The 20,008-nt window shown below is 40.3% G+C and overlaps 1 protein-coding gene across 4 annotated transcripts in view; it reads right to left on the reverse strand.

Annotated features, from left to right (window-relative positions):
- abca7 (ATP-binding cassette, sub-family A (ABC1), member 7) overlaps positions 1-19,731 on the reverse strand; it is a 31,926-nt gene extending 12,195 nt beyond the window's left edge. For 2 of the 4 annotated variants that reach the window (XM_068734858.1, XM_068734855.1), the window contains exons 1-30: positions 19,645-19,724; positions 17,823-17,935; positions 17,529-17,622; positions 16,683-16,824; positions 14,723-14,847; positions 13,487-13,605; positions 12,559-12,756; positions 12,301-12,393; positions 11,675-11,912; positions 11,252-11,391; positions 10,767-10,883; positions 10,217-10,414; positions 9,572-9,777; positions 8,975-9,151; positions 8,345-8,567; positions 7,730-7,951; positions 7,270-7,474; positions 6,745-6,858; positions 5,954-6,125; positions 5,010-5,141; positions 4,556-4,695; positions 4,320-4,457; positions 3,661-3,902; positions 3,448-3,505; positions 3,124-3,326; positions 1,615-1,744; positions 1,473-1,496; positions 975-1,120; positions 735-859; positions 438-545 (exon numbers count right to left, since the gene is read on the reverse strand). In XM_068734858.1, coding sequence (XP_068590959.1) covers positions 438-545; positions 735-859; positions 975-1,120; positions 1,473-1,496; positions 1,615-1,744; positions 3,124-3,326; positions 3,448-3,505; positions 3,661-3,902; positions 4,320-4,457; positions 4,556-4,695; positions 5,010-5,141; positions 5,954-6,125; positions 6,745-6,858; positions 7,270-7,474; positions 7,730-7,951; positions 8,345-8,567; positions 8,975-9,151; positions 9,572-9,777; positions 10,217-10,414; positions 10,767-10,883; positions 11,252-11,391; positions 11,675-11,912; positions 12,301-12,393; positions 12,559-12,756; positions 13,487-13,605; positions 14,723-14,847; positions 16,683-16,824; positions 17,529-17,622; positions 17,823-17,888 — 4,295 coding nt within the window. In that variant the 5' untranslated portion in view covers positions 17,889-17,935; positions 19,645-19,724. Of the gene's footprint in view, positions 1-437; positions 546-734; positions 860-974; positions 1,121-1,472; positions 1,497-1,614; positions 1,745-3,123; positions 3,327-3,447; positions 3,506-3,660; positions 3,903-4,319; positions 4,458-4,555; positions 4,696-5,009; positions 5,142-5,953; positions 6,126-6,744; positions 6,859-7,269; positions 7,475-7,729; positions 7,952-8,344; positions 8,568-8,974; positions 9,152-9,571; positions 9,778-10,216; positions 10,415-10,766; positions 10,884-11,251; positions 11,392-11,674; positions 11,913-12,300; positions 12,394-12,558; positions 12,757-13,486; positions 13,606-14,722; positions 14,848-16,682; positions 16,825-17,528; positions 17,623-17,822; positions 17,936-19,644 lie in introns of all 4 variants that reach the window. The other 2 variants (XM_068734856.1, XM_068734857.1) reach the window with 2 other exon arrangements.
- Between the last annotated feature and the right edge of the window lie 277 nt (positions 19,732-20,008).

The following is a 20,008-nucleotide window of genomic DNA, read 5'->3' on the forward strand; positions in this document are numbered from 1 at the left end:
CCTAAATGTCTGGTATTCAAAATAAAGTGCATCAAACAATCACAAAAAATCTAACAGATTTCCCCAAAGCCAGAAATGTGTGATTCCAGAGATAGAGCTTACAACTGATGTTGCAATTTCTATTGAGTGCCAGTAGAGGTCATAGATTAATTAATATACCCAATCAAAAGACCAAACTTCCAGGTGCATCACTTTTACTTTAACCCTACACAGTAATCTTTATGCAAGGAAAGTATAAAATGTGTTTTAATTACTGTCTATTTTATCACCCATTTGTAGAAAACTGATTTTTTTGCTGTCTATCACATGTTTTCTTCATACTATGTGTAAGATCTTGATGTCTCAGGACCATTTCTCCCACTACCTTCATTACTGTTTCATTAAGTTTCTTCTGATACTGCTGAGACACATTGTTGTATTCACAGGGGTTGTCTTACGTGCTGTTGTCTTCCTCCTCTTTCTCCATGCACTTGGTACCAAAACCTGGCTGGTCCAGCAGAGCTTCCAGCAGGTTCTCCATGGCCGGGTTCCCGGGTGCGTCATTGCTGTAAATAAAAAAAACAGCGCCAGGGACGCTTGTCAAAACTAACAATAACAAGCCATCAAGTGAAAAGCATGACCAGTTTATGACCAGGAGTAGACCAAACCAATTGACCAATTGACGGCTGAAGAAACCGATTAAAAATCTTTTCTGCGGTGACTTAGGTTTGGTGAATGTTTGGGTGGAGGCCTACCTGAAGAACGTGTACTGTTCTCCGTACATCCAGGGCTGCAGCTGCAGGGATGGATACTTCCCAAACGGAGGTACAATGAGGCTGAAGAGCAGAGCGACCAACACGAACATAGCAGGCAGGACAATCTGAAGCACAAATCAAAAGCTGAAAAACTTCTCAAGATCAATTTACAGAGAGATTGTTCTGATTCTGCATTTGTTTGTGTGCTCTCAAACAGCTGCTGTCAATAGTTTTCCTCACCTGAGCGAAGAAGCCCCTGCGGCTCCTTCGAGCATAAAGCCAGCGTTTGATGAAGAGAGCCCTCAGCTGCTGCAAGGTCAGCCACCAGCCAGTCAGGGGTACCCCACCTCGGCCATCTCCACTCAGCAGGTCTGTCTCCTGAGGTTCTGCAAGCAGGAAAAGCACAGTGTGAGAGCACACCAATACAATGGGCTGATAAATACATAGACTTCTGTCAGTGCTGTTGACCTTTGAGACTCTTGTCAGATCAGAGCCACAGAAAACTGCAGTAGAAGCATGACAACAACAAATTTTGAATTTGAATTTAAAGTTATTGGAAATGAGCAAATTCAGTGCCAAAATGTTGGCGTGTATGTCAGCTTTCATGAACCCTTAAATCTCTCTTATTTGTCAGCTCAGTTAAAGGTAGAGAGTGAGGACAATTTAGTGTATTTGATATTGGGGGGAAATATCTTTCTATATATCTCTATGGTTCAGTACAGGATGATCTGAAGGTACCTTGCTTTCGAAGCCTTTTCCTTCCTGGCAGCATTATGGCAACAAACAATCACAGTTGGAGATGAAATAGCAGACTGACTGTACATGGAAACACTGTGTGGTATGTACACAAATCCATTTCTCTGCAAGTGTTTGTGCATACCTGTCTCTGGTTCTTCAACATCTTGTCTCTCAACCCTCTGCCCAGCTGATGGCTGCTGCCTGCTGGGAGATCCGGCCTGCAGCTCTGCTTCAGCATCCACACCAGTTTCCTCTGCCACTCGCAAAAAGATCTAAAAAATTAACAGAATGACCATAAAAAAAAAAATGAATCTCCTGCTCACAAACACAACAAGGTGCTCTTCTAGTGGGTGGATAATTTTTGTTGTGACCACAGGGTAAATCTAAAAGGTCTTAATGGACACATTCTATCTGTTGCAGCCCAAGATGGCTCGATTTTGAATGACAACTCTCACCTGATGCAGCCTTAAATTAACTGAGACATTCATTTGAACTTGTTTAAGCTGCTAGTAGTTTTCTTGCCAGGTATGAACACAAAAGATGTTCATTTTTTTCGATGAAGAACTGCTTTGAAAATGATCGTCAGGCCCTTACAGCTGAAGCTGCAGACAGTAGGTGTCAGTAAAAAAGCATCAAGCGAAATTAACAGAGGTCAGCGGTGCAGAGGGTGAGTGCCTAAAACTGAGTAAACCTATCAGACTCTGCTATCAGTGCTAATCTGCTAATCTCATGCTAACGTTAAACCCATTAAGACCATGGCTGCTCCACAAATATCCCACCCTTCAGATAAGGCATGGTTAATCTTCTGCATGCACACGCACACACTTACACACATAAAACCAGGTAAGGTTAGTAGTCAAGTGTGTCTGGGCAATGCAGGCTGATTGTTTGATGTTTAACTTTGACTAAAGACCTTCCAACTGATTTGTAATATGTTAATTTAGTATTTATGTGATCGGTTTACTGCTAATCAAGCTAGTCGTTATTACTACAAGTGCTGTCTGAGGCTAAGGTGTTGCTAACACAACATTTTAAGTATCTGTTGGACTAATTGCTGTATATCTTATTTACTCAGTTTACTTTTACTCTGAGGGACAATGTAATTAAATTACCATTTAGTCTAGATTTTTGTGAATCAATTTGTCTTGTTAGTCTATCAATACCCTTTGACTATAGATGTCTATAGTTTATCATGTTTTTCAGATTTATAATCACTATTATTTAATTAGTTATGTGTTATCCAACATTCTTTTCACAGTTTCACAATTGCTTCCAGGGAAACTTTCACAGCCAACTGCTGTCTTCAACCTTTATTAGTTGTGGATTATAAGTGTGTTTAGCTGGCGGCATAGCAGTGGACCTACATGCATAGTGAGGGCAGTGCTAGCACAACTTCCCTGTCCTTCAGTCTTCTGTTACAATCTCTCTTCTCAGCTATTATTAGCAGGTGACAGGAAACAGTAAATGATAATAGAAATTCTCAAAAACCAAGTTGCCAATGCAAACATTAGCACTCACTAAGTCGTTTACTGTATGTCGGTGGCTTAATAAAAACAATAAAAGACGCTTGATGATCATTTTCTGAAGGTTTCTGGCAAGTGGATCAAGTAGCTTATTTATTTATCCATCAAAAACAATGTAAATGTCTCACCTCTTCTAGTGTGCTGTCTGACAGGCCGTAGCTGCTGATGCCCAGCTCGGTCAGCCTCTGATCCAGTTCGGACAGGAAGACGCCCAGGCTGCTGTCTTTGGCTGCAGTCTGCGGCAAGTTGACCACCGCCTCGCGCCCCGACTCCTCCACCAGCCTCGCACCCGGGATGTGGTGCTGTGCCAGGCAGAGCAACGCAGCAATGTCTGCAGTGAAGACAATGATGAGAAAAAAGATCATGCAATTACTAAAACCGTAGCACTGTACTTACCTAACATTGAACCACCTCAGTTAACTGTAGAGGCCATACAGCAGTGAAACACTCACATGAGCTACTCTCATCACTTCCCAGGCCGGTGTCTTCACTCATGGATGACTCACTGTCCTGAAACACAAAGATGACTTTACTTTCGTCTTTGATTCACTGCTGCCCTGTTGTTATAACCCCATCTAAGTTACTGAACTTAATTTCAAAATGTAAAGCAGGCATACGTTCATTTTCCAGGATAATTAAAGTTGAAATAAAAAAAAACAATAGACCTTGAGAGCAGGCAGCTTGTTGGTGCTGATGCTGGTGCTCGTGCAGATACTGGTGCTGCTGGGAGTGCTGGTGTCCAGTCCCTCCCTCTTTACCACAGTGAGGTAGTAGCCAGATCCAAGGCGGGATTTCAGGAAGAGAGGTGAGCCATAGCAACACAGCTTCCCCTGGGAGATGATGGCGATCCGGTCACCTAGCAGCTCTGCCTCGTCCATGTAGTGGGTGGACAGGATGATGGTTCGGTCTGATGGAGAAAGACATAACAGACACATATTGACTATTTCTTTCACTTATCATCTGTATCTTTTACAGGTCTCTCATGTTGGTCTTAGATTTTGCTTGTCATTTTTGTCAGGTTTAGGTGGGATTATTTCCTGCCAGTTTCTAGATCATAGCCATCTCCTAAAAGAAAAGTACACAGGTTTTATTGTACAGGTTACAATAAAAGTATACTAGATAAGCATAGTGATTATATAGACTTTCAATTCAAGTAAAGACAAATAAAGCTATAAGGTTGTCACTCCAAAACCGCATTTTGTTGGTTTGACAGTTCAGACTGACTGCTTTCTGGCCTGTTTGGCAAGTGGCCCTTTAAAATGTGGTTTTCTTCTCACCCCCCAAAATCAGAAAAACAATGAGATCCACAGATCCTATCCTTCACCTTTGCGATATTTGAGCAGGAGATCCCAGATCCCTCTGCGCGAGTATGGATCAACCCCGGCTGTGGGTTCATCCAGAACAACCACCTTAGAGCCTCCAACAAACGCTATTGCCACAGACAGCTTTCTCTGCATGCCACCTGACAGAGAAACAGAGGGAAAAGACAAAGTTGACATCCCCTTCTACAAAACATATACAAGTCATGTTTTTATACAGAAATCAAACAAGCAAGTTTACCAGAGAGGTTTTTGGTCTGTTCATGTCGTTTGTGCAGCAGGCCGACATCTTCCAGCAGAGTGTCCATTTCAGCTTTCACCTCCGCTTCAGACAAACCCTTCAGACACCCATAGAACCACACATGCTCCTCCACTGTTAGTCTGTGGGAGAGACAGACACAGAAAGAAAATATGAACTGTGATTTCTGGTGAATTCCAGGCCTAACAGATAATCGTTTTCAGAACAATCATTTATGCAAGTAATGTAGTAATGCAACTGATTTCATAAAATCACTAATATCACTAATAATAAATTAATTATAAAGACACTCAAAAGAAGCTTGTATGAAATCTTTAGGTGGGATTTCTGTAATCTATCAAACTTAACCATAGTAAGTCAAAAACAATGTGCAATGACAGCATGTTACTAGTTTTTAGTGACAGAATATAGAAGACGTTGGAAAGACAAGCCTTACATATCAAACAGGACGTTGTGTTGTGGACAAACTCCCAGTGTCCTCCGGATGATGTCCATGTCATGACGGATGTCCAGCCCCTTAATGTACACAGTGCCCGAGGTCGGTGGAAACAGGCCAGTCAGGACAGATCTGACAAACATCAGACACATTAGAATAAATACTTTGTTGAAGCACACCTTCCACTTTAAATTAGATACAAATCTCTTGTCTTTTACAGACTTTTCCTGTGACCATATGCGTGTTGATGCTGATCACTGTTATTAACCTTTACAAGCCAAAAACATTACGATAAATTAGGTGACAAAAGGCAAACATCAAGAAATCACATCCCCTGACATTGTACTCAATATTGGAGAAATGTATCATACCGTTCTCTTAGTTAACTTGTATTGCTTAAAACCTGCAGAAATGCAGACGAGGCCAACCAGACTAATTTAAGAACTCATAAGAAATGATCTCATATCAAAGGTATTTTAGCATTTCTGGCTTGCTGTAGTGTCATCCTGATCTCACCACCTAACCCTCTTCCCACCAGAAGGCTGGAACCTGGCCTTGGTGGGTGCATCGGCAGACAGAGGAGGGCGACATCTGCCAAGGGGGGTGAAGGGAGAGGAGAGATAATGTGCATATATACTCTGTTTTGTTTAGTCATTGTTGTTAGACCTCCGAACCATCCGTGGGGAAAGAGCTCTATCCATTCAGCTGAATTATTACAAACCGTCTGTTCATTAAATATGATTTTTATATTTAAGAGTTTTCTCATCTCAGTTATTTCTCACAGGGAGGTTAAAAAGATTTTTTTCCACCACACTCAACCAAAGTGATTAATTCTGCATCAAATCCTTGTAAAGATGTAATTCTAAACAGCCATCAGACACATAATGCTAGAACACATTAGTGCTGATTGTGATCGACCGTTATTCATCAGGCCTGCTCCTTACATGGTGGTGGTTTTGCCGGCTCCGTTGTGGCCGAGGAAAGAGGTGATCTGCCCCTCGTAGAACTTCAGGTTGAGGTGATTCACGGCCAGTTTGGCTCCCTTCTTGTATATTTTCACCAGGTTTCTGATACTCACACCCAGGATCAGGTCAGTGGGTTCTGGTTCAATGTGATCTGATGACAGAAAAGAATTGTATGTATTTATAAGGGACAATGTAATTCTACTCTCAGTGATTAATAATTGATAATAAAAGTGTAGTACGTGAGCAGAAGTCATCAGCCAAAGGGTCACAATATATTCTTACAAGCCGAGAATGTAACTCCCCTAACTTCACTACAGGACACAAGTTCAAAATGAGAGGGATTATAGATAACACAGGTCAGACGCAGCTACACAGATAACAGAAACGATTTGAAGTCTGGACTGATGATCATTCTCAGCTTCAGTCTCCTTGTACTCTTAACCCTTATAGTTAATGGGCTTATTGCCTCAGAGCATTAACTTGACTTTGAGTTTATTGGCTTAAACATAACACAAAACAACCAGCATAGACTTCTAACTGGTATTAAGACCAGAGGAGACAACTGCAGACAACTTTCAAAATGACAGAATATTAGAACTCTGTCCAATAAACGAGGTACTTCTGAGCAATATGACTTCTATTTGAAAAAATACTTTTCCAATGTGGTTCAGACAAAGAAAGCCAAATGTAGCCATGATTTTACTTTTAGATGACTGTGACAGAAAAACAGAAACAGCTGCTGATGTGCAGCAGCTTTGAGAGCTTTGTACCATCATCCTGTTCTGTAGGTGCGGGGGGGATCGGCATGCCTGCTTCCAGAGGAACTCCACCCCAGTAGTTGATCTGGAAGATGAAGTACCAGGGCCTGGGGATCCCATATTCACCTGGTATAAACACACACACACACACACACACACACACACACACACACACACACACACACACACACACACACACACACACACACACACATATTAACAAATTCAGGATTATAATTTCATAACTGCATTTTGATGAAAGAATCAGTTAACCAGAGTCACTTAAGTAGCTTTTAAGCTTTTTCCCTAAATTAAATGATGTCTTCAAACTAGGATCTCAAGTCCTGTCTAAAACTAAAACACAAGTCTAACACAATTTTAAAAGTTTGTAATTTGCTCTTTTGTCAGAGACGGAAGAACGTGGTCAGCATACATTCATAACAGTTATTAATCCCATTTATTGTAAATCAACACAAAACAAATTACACGCTATAATCCCAAATTGTTTTTACGCAGATATAGTCCCAATCATCAAACCTGGAAACACTGCTTCGATGTACCAGGCTGCGGTAGCATAGATGAAGGCGTCAACATAAAGCATGACTATAGAGGTAGTAAAGCTGTACGAGTCTCCTTCCACAGGACTGGAGTGGAGGTTGTTCCACTGGATGCCCACGCCTTGCTCTTCGTACTGAGAGAAATACTCACAGCCAAAGCCAAAGGCCACAGGAGACAGGAAACTCTGAAGAAAAGAGGAACAAACTATTTTAAATTTTAAGGACACTTGACCAAATACTGCAATACTTTTGGGTGTTGAAGCTCAGTTACATTTAATGAATTAGATACATTGAATGTAATGGTCAATTTTCCAATTCAATCTGTACATTAAGTCTTGCTACTTCTGCTTAAAAAACAATTATTTTTGTACAACTAGAACTAATTTTTCTAGAATTGTGGAGAGAAACTTTCTGATTGGACCAATAACTATTTTACTCACAGCGAGGACTCTGTAGGTGGTGGTGAGGCGGTCTCTCCAAGCGACACACAGTACGTATGGCAGGTAAAGCCCGAAGTAGATCAGCCCTCCACATGCAGCAGCCAGGTTGGCTTTAGAGAAGAATGTACTGATGAGAAAACACTGCATGATGGTGGCGGTGGCAAACGCCGTCAGGAAGAAAAACACAACAGCTGGGTCGCTGTATGGCAGGATGTCCCCCCACTGAAAACAAGACAAACTAGAATTACGGCCTTGCTGTACCAACCAACCACCAATCCTTCTATACTATTAGACATATGTGTGAAACAGTGATCATGGAAATAAATGATTCAAATAAAGGAAAGCCTGACATTGAACATCACAATATGCGATAAAACTACTGGACACCTGATTATTTTATACTTTACCATCAGTCCTCTCATTACATCTAGAAATCTGACCACAGACTATCAATAATTTATATTTACAGCGTCACATGTTCTTTCCTGATCATGTACAACCAGCTACTTTGTATTTATATATAATAACTATATATATATATATATATATATATATATATATATATATATATATATATACTGTATGTATATGTAAGTTAGTGAGTGGTCATCTTGCCTTGAGCAGAGCTATAAGGAGTCCTGCAGAGACCAGGAAAGGAACGATGCTGCTGATGAACCAGCTGAGCCACAGCGTTCCCGTTCCCAGACCCATAATCCTCATGGTTTCCTTCAGCCTCGCCTCCTTCTCATACACCACGCCTTTGATGATCATAGCCACCGAGTAGATCCAGGCCAGTGTCATGAAGAGCGGCAGAGAGCGGTTCAGCACTCGGAGGAAACTGTTATAATGGTAACCAAAATTTAAATTAATATGCTAAAGCAAAGAAATTATGTAGTTGGAGTCCAAAGCAGAAGGTAGTTAAAGGTTATTCAAAATATAAGACCATTTTTAACAGGTAAAATACTTCTGACATGTTTTCCTGTTCAGTTGTGAACTCACAACATTCATGGGGACTCCTTGATTCCTGTTATGCTTCCACAAATGGAGAAAATTGGGGAATGGGGGCTTTCAAAAAATGACTCTCTCCCTTTAACAGCTACCATCAATGTAAGCAAGGCACTGAACCGTCTGCTGCTTTAGACAAGCTGCTCAGATTATGGCTGTGCTGGTCTGTTCCCAGCATGAACATGTGGAACTGTGTGCACACTTTCTTAAAACATTAGTTTACAACAGCATGCGACTCACACATCATCCACATAGCAGGGGTAGGGCATCTGCTGGATGTAGATGCCGGTTGTTTGTTGAACTCCGGTCAGCATGCGGCTCACAGCTCTCTCCACCAGGTCCTGAACGTACACAAAGCCACCCCAAATGTAGCGCATATCATTAAAGGGGTCGGCTGCTGGACCAGGATCCCAAAATCTGAAGAAAAAACACCCAAAAAGATGTTTTTTCAAATCCACATGCTGGAGAAAGTCCACATAATGAAAAAAACAACAACTAAAAACCTGTTTTGGGCTAAATATCATTGATCTTTGATGAGTTGGGTTTTCATAAACCAAAGAGTAGTTAGAGGTGGGGGATATAATCTAGACCTATATCACAATATTTTGGGGGTTTTGCGGTATTGTCTCATTAGAAATAAATTGAAAGGGATACTCTAACCTGTTGACATGGGTGCAATTTAGAGTCAAGTATATGATTTATGCAATGGACTAGCATGTTACAGAAAAGGTATGGTCACATGAAACCAAAACGGTTTATATAAGTAAATATAAGTAAAGCATATAAAGTTAAAAAACAGCACGATAAACAAATGATGTTTCGGTTCTTCCTCAGCACCTGTCCTTGATTTTGTTGGTCCGGGTCACATCATCAATGTCCATTCGGATTTTGTAGGTGACGTGGGGCGGCAGGTCAGGGGACGAGGAGTTAGGAAGCACGAAAACCACACCCGCCCAAAACTGCCTGTCCTCCAGCAGCTCCAAAGCCCTGTCAATCATCTGACCCTCGGTCTCCAACCCCTCCAGCTTGTTCAGAGAGAAACACTGCAGAGAATAAAAGGAAACACAAAAGACATGAATGATAAACTAAATGGAAGAGAAGCTGAAGTTAAACTTCACTTAAACCTTGCACTATTTACAGGATTCAGTATTTACTACTTTACTATTTTCCCATCTAACCATTTTTGTAAGAATATAAAGAGCCAAAAAGTGTCAATATACAAAAAACAGAACAAAACTATGAAACTAAATAAATGTACAGACAATATTTGGCTGCGTTAGCTCTCTAGTCAGCATACTATAGTTTATTAGAAGGTTTAAGTGTAGTTAAATGAGTGTATTATAAAGGTGTATTTTCTGCTCCATATTCCATCAAACATGATTTGTTCCGTTCTTTTATTTCTTCCGTCTATATTCTCAGAATGAGGCTGGACTTTCTGGAGAGCAGCATGAAGAGAAAACCAGAATGTCAAAGGATGAGAACCTCAGTGACTTGTGCGAGCGTGGTGATGGTGTGGTCCAGGTTGTTGTAGATGTCCAGCCAGGTAGGCGCTGCTCTGGGATTCCTTGGGGCATCTGGCGAGGGTGTGGACAGAAAACGTGCGATTCGTGAAGCCGTCCAGGATGTGTTCTCCAGGCGCAGGTTGACCAGTACTGCCACCTCTGGCCGCTTCAACAAATCCTGTCACACACGCACACACAGTTGTCTATTCATGACTTTTGGGGATATTACATTGTCTTACATTCATTACCTGGAGACCACTAACAGCCTAGTCCTAACCCTTAACCTAAATCTAACCTTTCCGTAACCTCAAACCAAGTCTTTGCCCTAAAGTGTAATGATTTACATGCATTTGTCCCCAAAGGAAGGTCCCCACAATGTGACTGTGTAATCAGGTTTATGCCTACACACACACACACACACACACACACACACACACACACACACACACACACACACACACATTATATGAAAAATATATTTTTAGCATCATAACACACTCTGAAGAGAGATAGCAGTTGGTAAATCAGACCTGCAGCAGCTGAATCTCCACACTGCTCTCCATGTAATTCTTGATTCGTGGTCCCACCTCCATCCAGGCTGCATTCAGCTCCTGGAGGATCTGCATGTCCTCGAAAGTCTTGTTCACCTTCAGCAGACACAAATAGTAGTTAGCTTTGATGGATGTATTTGCTTCAACAGTTACGTGTCTGATTGTCTGGATATCTCAGAACAAGGGCATTTTAAATGTTTTAAGGCTCAGTAGCCTAATGCACTTGCCCATAACTCGAGATATTCAATGTTTTTAGCAAGAAATGCTTTAAATGCCAATAAGGCATATTTTCGTTAGATAAAGTGACAGAACAGAAACATGTCCACTTAAGTAGATTCCGTCAATTGTAAAAATACAACAATTTTCAGCAAACACCTAAAGGACTTGTTGGTGATATCAACCAGTTTAGCAGACAAACAGCCATCAGTTATATTTCTTACAATCCTTGGATGGACTCTCTGTACCTCTTTCATGACTTGTTGTACTGCAGGAGTGTCTGGTGTGTACAGCAGTTTTCCAATAAACAGAGGTTTTATTCCTCTCCACACAATGCGAGACAGAGGGTTGGACTCAAGACCGTGGATCAAACTTTTACAGAAAGGAGCTGCATGGAGGAAAGCACAAATAAGACAATCGTCAGACAAAAAACAACTTGTTAAACTCAGAACACTTTTGTGCTGTTTATTTTTGGTGTCGCTAAGGATCTTAAAGATCACAAATCAATCAGACCATGAGAAACCTGGTTTTCTGTACATTTATGGTAATATACAAATCAACTGAAAAGAGGAGCACTTGCTAGGGTAAAAAGCAAACAATTAACTAAAGGAAGCCATTCACTCAACTTTGAAACATCAGAACACGTTTCTAATCATATCTAAGCCTCTTACTGGTGTTGTTGTCACGATCCGGGTCTGTGTCTTCAGTGCCATTATTTCCTAAGAAGGACTTGATGTCATTGTCCTCATACCAGTTCAGTGATGGGATGCGCTCACCGCCAACCTCAGGGTGACCGCACATAATCCTCGAAAAAGCACGAAAACTCTCCCTGGGCAACGCTGAGCGATTTTCTGGAGACAGAAGACGAAGAGCTGTGCTCATGTCCGCAAAGCTGGACAGAGAGGAGAACTGAAGGAAGACAGAGACGTAAGGACACAAGATTTGGAGAAGCCAGGAAACAAAGAAGAGGGTAGAAATGAAGGGAGAAAATAGATATGAAAAGATGATGGGTTTTTTTATTGCTGAAAGACAATTTAGTGCATTTTATTCAATCAGAAAATTAGAAAAACAGTATATATGAAAGCAAAGACGAAGCTAGATGAAAAATAAATGATAAAAAAGTATTAAAAACTATATAAATAAAAAATGTCACCCTATAATATTAAAGAGTCACAAAATAACTAAATAACTAAATAATAAAACATTTAATGATGGTCTGATTTGTTTACGGTGAATTATTCATAATAAATCAAACCAAATACAGACACAGATGGACATGAAAACCGTGTGTTCTTACATCATCGATGAGGACAGCCATCTCTTGGGAAACTGAGGTGACGGCCTGACTGATGACCCTGAGGTCTCCAGCGTTAGCCATCAGACGGTCTCTCTGACAGGAAGGACAGACAGACAAGTTCACTGATGGCACTTACTGTAGTTCAGCAGATATAGAAGAAACTCAGTGTCACAGCAAACAGCCAGGAAACTGTCTTTGGATTTATTGATTTTTGCACTGGTGAGCATAGTATTTTACAAAAAGGTAGCCGATTCCTACCGTGAAGAACTTGCTAAAGTCGAGCTGAGAGAGAAAAAGGCGTTCAGCTTCCTGCAAGACGTCAGCTGGCAGGTTACACAGCTGAGTCTGAAGATCATTCGTGGCGGCTTCTCCTTCGTCCACCTTCAGAAACTGTCCCAACATGCTCGAATTACACACCAAGTCCTTCAGCTGCATCTGAGCACCAGCCACGGAAACCTGGATGGATAACATTGATAGTTAGGCTCAAACAAATAATACATAAAACTTCTTTACCTGTAATTATCATCAGTGCCAATAGCAACTCTTCTGTGATACATATTCAGTATAATTTACCTTTCACATGTAATGTCTCAAGTTTAAAGTTATTCAATTCTTTATTTACGTTTATTTAATCCGTTCAACAATTTATAATTCCTATTTTATTTATGAACTTGGACTGTAAAAGTCATATTTGTTGTCCCTTTCATTATAATAAATTCCACCTATTTGTGTTTCTGAAATAAAAGTTGAATTGATTTTGAATATATATACCAAATATCTTAGTTTTATTTTTTTTATTTGAAACTTTTATTGAGGTTTTTGAATGAAGCTTTGAATGTCTGTCGTTATATTTTATTTTATAATTTAGTTTGGTAAGTAAAATGATAAATGGACTTGTACTTATAGGTATACGTATAGGTATACGTATAGCGCTTTTCTAGTCTTCCGACCATTCAAAGCGCTGTAACACTAAATGTCATCATTAAACCATTCACACCCATTCATACACTGATGGCAGGGGCTACCATGCAAGAATTGAATGTTATGAATGAAGCTTCAAACTATTCAGTCCAGCTGGGCAGAACAGATTAACCAATTTAAAAAATCCAAATGCTGAGGACTAAAGAGGGTACTTCTTCTTTTCATGAATTGTTTGTTATCCAAGGATATTCGGCAGATACCTCACCTGAAAATTGAGACGAGCCTTCAGCAGCTGGTCCACAGTCACAGACGACAGGTTGCCATTGGTCAGGAGGAAGCTGGAGAACGTCTCATTGGCTCTCAGGTATTCTTCTACTGGGATATCTACGGGGCAGAAACACAAACATTAGGTGCTTTCCAGTGCAACAAATAAAACACACTGTATTACAAATAAAAGTCCACCACAAAATAACCATTTATACTGTGAATAGATCATTAAAACAAAACAGTTTGCCGTTTAGTTCATGCACTGACTCTTTTTGCTTTGCAGTTATTTGTGTCTCCTGAAAAGATGTAACCCTGAGAAATCTAGACAACAATTTTGAGGTTAAAAAAAAATCAGCTTTATAACATGTTCTTTACAGTATCAGTGGGTGAGGATTGTGTGAGTCTAGTAGGTGGTAGTGTGGGACTAACCCACTGAAGAACCTGCTTTCATTCATCCAATTGTTTGTCTGGGTGTAGTCATGTAATCTGATCTGCCCACAGCAGAGAGAGGCAAAACGGCCACTCTGTGCTGCTTCACAACAGCAGTAAATGGACACATTCATCCGGTCACTCGACACCTGTTTAAAGCCATTCATACAGATCAGCTACTGGCTGTTCCTGGAAGCTCTCAGTCTGCTCAGTCTGGGAACAGATCTGAATTAATTCAATGCTTTTACTGTTTTGATGGCTTGCAGGGACTTCATCCTACTATCAATTACATTTATTTCTTTGAATTCCTGTTAGTTTTCTGTTTGTTAAGTTATTCAAAAACTAACATAGGCATAGAAAGCTTTTTCATTAGTACTGACATTTGACTTGAAGAGTTCATTTGGTTGTAGTCACTGATTCAAACATTGTGGTGATGTTGTCTTCTTGGACTTTACCACACACTGACCTTGTTTAAACTTTAAACCACACTACAACTTCACTGACAAAAGCCAAGGCTCTATTAGGTTTCTCCATCTACATAATTCATTCATGATTCTTGGAGAGCAACCGTGAAGATATACTTTGACATTTTATACACGTAGCCACCTTTTGTGTATTTTGCCTGCCAAAATTTCTTAACTCAGTCATTACTGGTAATATAATTATATTTATTTGACATTATGGCAAGTAGTGCCCGTCCAGGATTTGAAATTAGAAAGTAAACAACCAATGTGTTTAAGTGTCACAATGTCAAGAAATCCCTTCAACTCGGTGCTAAAGGAGACTCAAACTAGCTGTGGTGTACCTGGCCAGGCTCCAGGTCTCTCTCCCAGCCTTCGGACACTCTCCATCAGGTCCTGAAAGCCGGAGAATCTCCGGTTTCCACTGTAGGACAGAACAGTCTGGGCGTCCACGAAGAGACGAGACAGTCTAGGGAGATAACTTTTTAAGTTTACCAGTAAACACTTCACATCTGAAAACAATACCAACTGTGTTCAATGAAATGTCCGGCGGACCCAGAATTTAACTTCTGGGCAAATTGGAGAATTGTAAATTTGGTTGTTTTTTGCATGAAAAATCAGATGTGGGAGTTTCAAAGAAGCAACTGAAAGCACCAAAGTGTCCATGAAAAAAAGCATCCTCGGGTAAGACACTTAACCCCAAATTGATGTTGATGGTCAGGCCTGCAGCCTTGCATGGTAGCTCACTGCCACCAGTGTGTGAGTAGCAACTTGTAAAGCTGTTAAAAGCACTACAGAAATGCAGCTATTTAGCATTTACACAAACGAATGAAAGAAATTAATGGATTGAACAAAAAGTTGACTAAATGTTGACTGTGATGGATTTCCTGAAAAACAAGGTGATTTCCACACCAGTGGAATTAAATGAAACAAACTGCTGCCTGGAAAGGGGGGGTGACTGTGGATAAGTGGAGAGCAGGGTCGGCGGTTTGATTCCCGGCTCCTGCTCTACTAGTGTCAATGTGTCCTTGAGCAAGACACTTAACCCCAAAATTGCTTCCGTAGCTGCGTCTACGGTAGATAGATACTGAATTGTAAGTCGCTTTGGATAAAAGTGTCTGCTAAATGACTGTAATGTAATGTAATGTAATGAAAGTAGAAACAACAAATAGTCTGACACATAAACCCCCCATAAAACCACAATTTAGTATTTTTACACTTTAGTTTATGTGAGGATTAAACAGAGATATAACATGTTATAAGTGAACTTTAGAGGTGCTGGTAGACAGATTTAGTTTCGCCGTGTCCAGTCTTCATGCTAAGCTGAAGCTACATATTTAGCATACAGACATGGAGTGGTATCGGTCTTCTGATTTGATCTGCTCCAAGAGCATGAATACCAGTATGTGTATTGTCAAACTATTTATTTGAGGTATGCTAATGCGAGGTCATGCAAAGTAAATAAATTGTTGGTGATGAGCTAGAACCAACCCCGGAGCCCACTGGCTATAGGTCTGACGACTGATAAGCTTCTGGGGGCATAGGGGCTACATTTCTGGGGTGCCGGTGTAGAGAGCGGATATCCAGGCCAAGACTTCCTTTTCCGTGTGCTGGTCATTGTTTACAGTCTGATTAGCAAGTTGAGATGCAAGACTGGAGTTGAGGGACAACGTGTATGACCGGATTGTTTCACAAGTAGCCAGTTTACAAGCTAACTGTAAACAGATACAAAGCTAAATCATCGTCAGACGATACCCGATGGCTTCCGAGATTGCCTTTTAGCCAATGCGTTACCCCTCTTTTGCTCTGCACATGGACTGTTTACCTGCATTCAACCAAAGCCTGCTCGAACGTGATTGGTCAATGTTACTCAAACTAAAATCAAAATCTTGTCCAGTTACCTGCACAATATGAATTAATCTGTTTAAAGAGATTAAGCTAGAACATGCTAGAATACAGGTATGTTCTTTCCAGCCAGTGACTTCCTGCACTGAAAATGTATAATCTTGCTCAAAGACTATGTTTTGCTTTGTCTCACCTGTTAGTAAGCAAGCAATAATTATGAAACACTAAAGTGGGTCTTAAATCCTGGCTGCAGTCCTCATTACAAGTCTGGTCTACAGTTTTCTTGCTCTAACGAACTGAATTCAAAGTAAATAACGACTGGGTGATTTTTAAATCCTAACATACATTTTGACTGACTGCAGTTTCTCCGTTTATCTGGGCTGTTTTATTCTGCAATGATCGCCTGGTAAACTCCAGCCCTCCAGACAGCTGTCCATCTTTTACCTCCAGTTTACCTACATGGAGTTGTCAAAGTTGCCTACTTGGCCCAGCGTCTCCCCTGGTGTCGGGCCGTGGAAGCATGGGTTGTTGATGTTGCAGATAATTCCCTGAATCCAGGGCAAGGTGCCCGCCGAGGGCAAGGCTTTGTTTGGAAAGTGACCTACAAGCGAAGAAAAAGAAAAAGAAAGACAAACAGTTCAGTACCAGGAGATTAGCCCAGAATACAAAACAATGAAAATACTGTGGTAGTGACCTGAAACACAATCTACAGGCAGCCGACCCAAGAATAATCCTAACATAACCCAAACTGCTGTTATGTGACCAAATATTGTTTTTTGTACAACTGATACAAAATTATAATGTTATCACTCATTTACTTGGAAAACATTAAAGTATTAAGTTAAAACATGTACAGGAAATTCAAACCCCTCGTATCAGCACTGAATAATTAAAGTTAGTCATCTGCAAGGCTTTGTTTTGTGTTTTTTTTGTTTATTTATTGTTGGAAAGTTGACTTTTTCTACTAAATTAAGAGACAATGTAGCTTTTAGGGATTATACAAAATGTAACTGACTGGCCTGTATTGTGTCATGTAGTGTGGTGTTGCGTTTAATTATGTTACCATGTCATGTTATGGCAATTGCAGACTTCTCCAAGAAGGTCAAGAACACAACAGGTTAAGAAAACAAGAATCCCTCTCAGTTAGTTAATCCTCCGGAGCTGGTTGGTATAAAGCCATTTTCTGAACTGTAAGCGCGCGCGCGCGTGTGCGCGCGTGTGTGTGTGTGTGTGTGTGTGTGTGTGTGTGTGTGTGTGTGTGTGTGTGTGTGTCTGAAAAGACACACTTTAAATAAGATCACTCACATTGGCTCTGTTTGTAAGGAGGGTGGGAATGACGAACAGAGATGAGGATGACGAAGAGGAAGAGCGGCCATAGGAGCTCGATGATCAGTTGGATCTGCATTAGAGGAAAACATAGGAGCTGTTATAAATAATCAATGTCCTTTATAGAAATCTCTGTCAGAGACTATCAGGACTATCTCCCAACTGTAATTGACACAAAGAGACAGTTAAACTTCACACATTTCATATTATATTTTTAATTAGATAATCAACAAACTATTAAACTACTTAGTGTTAAATGAAAAATGTGGCCACCTTGTTCCTCCTGCGGTATGTGACGTTCTTCCACAGCAGGAGGGAAAGCTGTCGGAAAAATCCCATGGCTCTGAACGGCTACCTGGCCATGATGCAAAGCTGGAAAACACAAACTGTGTTGAGAAAAAGAAAAGTTCAGCAGGGCGTCCTAGTGTCTAAGTTGTTGGGGGGGGGGACATGAAATGTGTCTGCTGTGTCCCCACTTCATCTACAGCGGGGGACATTTATCACATTTCATTGTCTTCTCAGTCTCACTGTTTCCTGTCTGGTCTCTCTCTATTGAACAAAAAATAAATTATAGAAGAAAGGTTTGGCAATGGATCAGGGTCTAGTACTCTAAAACGTCTGCCAAATGAATGTAACCTAATGGCAACATTGCTCATGGGCGGCTCCCACAGCAACAAGAGGAAAGTCCCGTAACACCAACAACTTTGTCATTCAGCCTCCACTGAAACGAATGCTATCTCATCTCCGTCAGTGTCATTATACAGACAGTAACTGACTAGATATAAAATAGCCAAATTCGACTTTTGTGCCATTTTCTTGAGTTAGTTAGTTCTCTGAAATCATTTTTTTTCTTTACTCCCAAATTGTTTGTGCATTTATTCACAGACCAAAATAAATATCTCCGCAGGTTGTTAAGGGCTATTATTTCTCTTTACATTTAAAGTGAATGATTAAAGTGTTAATAAAATACTTGCGGCTGTTCTTTAAAATGTGTTAGTTTGACTTCTGATGTTTACGATGAATAAGCTCGTCATTAGTGAGGATTGTAGAGACAAACTGTAGCAGACCTTTCCCCCTTCAGTTCCTCAGCATGAAACCACTTTTCACTTTTATATTTCATGTTTCAGACACATATGTGGTGAAGAAAGGTAGAACGTTCTGTATGCGATGGATCCATCAGGTTGTTTTTTTTATATATTTGTTAAGTGAAGCTTGTCTTGTGTGCCGGCTGTGATCTGCTCAACATGGACAATCCTCTGCTTTATCTCAAAAGCCTCCTGATCCTAACAGCTTACCTGTTTCTCTCTGAGACATTAACATTTACTTTTGCTCTGTGAACGCATCCAGAGTGTGGTCTCTTCCTCGTGTTTGTGCTGCAGTTAGTGAATAATCTGAAGCTTTGGGTCATGATTTGTGCCAAGTTAGAAAGCTATAGCTATAGGCTTTTTTTATAGTCAATATTTATTATTTTTTTACTCAGTTACTTTGATTGCTTACCTGTATCATAATGCTGCTGTAGGGGACAAATTTCTCCTTGCAGAATTAATAAAGTATCTATCTATCTATTTCTTTTGCATCTATTGACATTTTCCTCACTCTATTTCCCCTTTCAAAGCTTTATGGATGCCTGCAACATGAAACATAGTTTATTAATGTTACGTAATATATTTGTCACTCAGCTGGTATAGCAAGCTGGTGTAAAGGTAAAGTTACAGTATGGGTTAAAATGAACTTAACGGCACTAGAACACTAGTACACTAACTACTTCTACAAACACTACACTAGGCATTTCTGCATTTCAATTGAGACCATACTGATTCAAACTAAATTTAAAATTTAAATGCCATTTAAATGATATTGTAAGCTACTATAATTAGCGTTTTACTCATCTATACCTAGTAGCTAAAGAACATAATTAACCTAATGTTAACAAACAGTAAGTGTTAATCCAGAAAGCAAAAGAGGAAAACACTTAAGCTAACGTTACATTTGGTTATAGCTAGCATGATGTGATGGTTGAAAATGACCTTTTCGGTAAAAAATACACAAAACCTAATGTGCTCTGAAGACTCGTTAAACTGTTGCTTATCATTACCTTTCTGTAAAACGGGTGATAAAATCTCCTTTCAGTGTTTGGGAAACACCAGCGGCCGGTAGCTTGTCATTGACTCTTCATTTCCCCACTGTTTGCACCGGCAGGCGTAAGATGAACAAAGTCCCGCCTACATATGACGCTGATTGGCTGAAGTATGTTTCAGGGGCGGGGTTACAGAAGTCGGTAAAGAATCTGATTGACTTTTGTCTATGTTTTAGTAACTGAAGACAGCTGATTGGCCAGGCATTGACAGCGCTGTGTTATGTATCTGCTCACAGATAACGCATCTTATAATACTCACATAAATAAAATACATTACTTTATTAGCCCAAGCAGCATATGAGTACATTGAATAGTTGTAAAA

This window comes from Cebidichthys violaceus, unplaced genomic scaffold (assembly GCF_023349555.1).
Source record: "Cebidichthys violaceus isolate CVI_PGR_0920_01 unplaced genomic scaffold, fCebVio1.0.p SCAF_68, whole genome shotgun sequence".
Lineage (NCBI taxonomy): Eukaryota > Metazoa > Chordata > Actinopteri > Perciformes > Stichaeidae > Cebidichthys > Cebidichthys violaceus.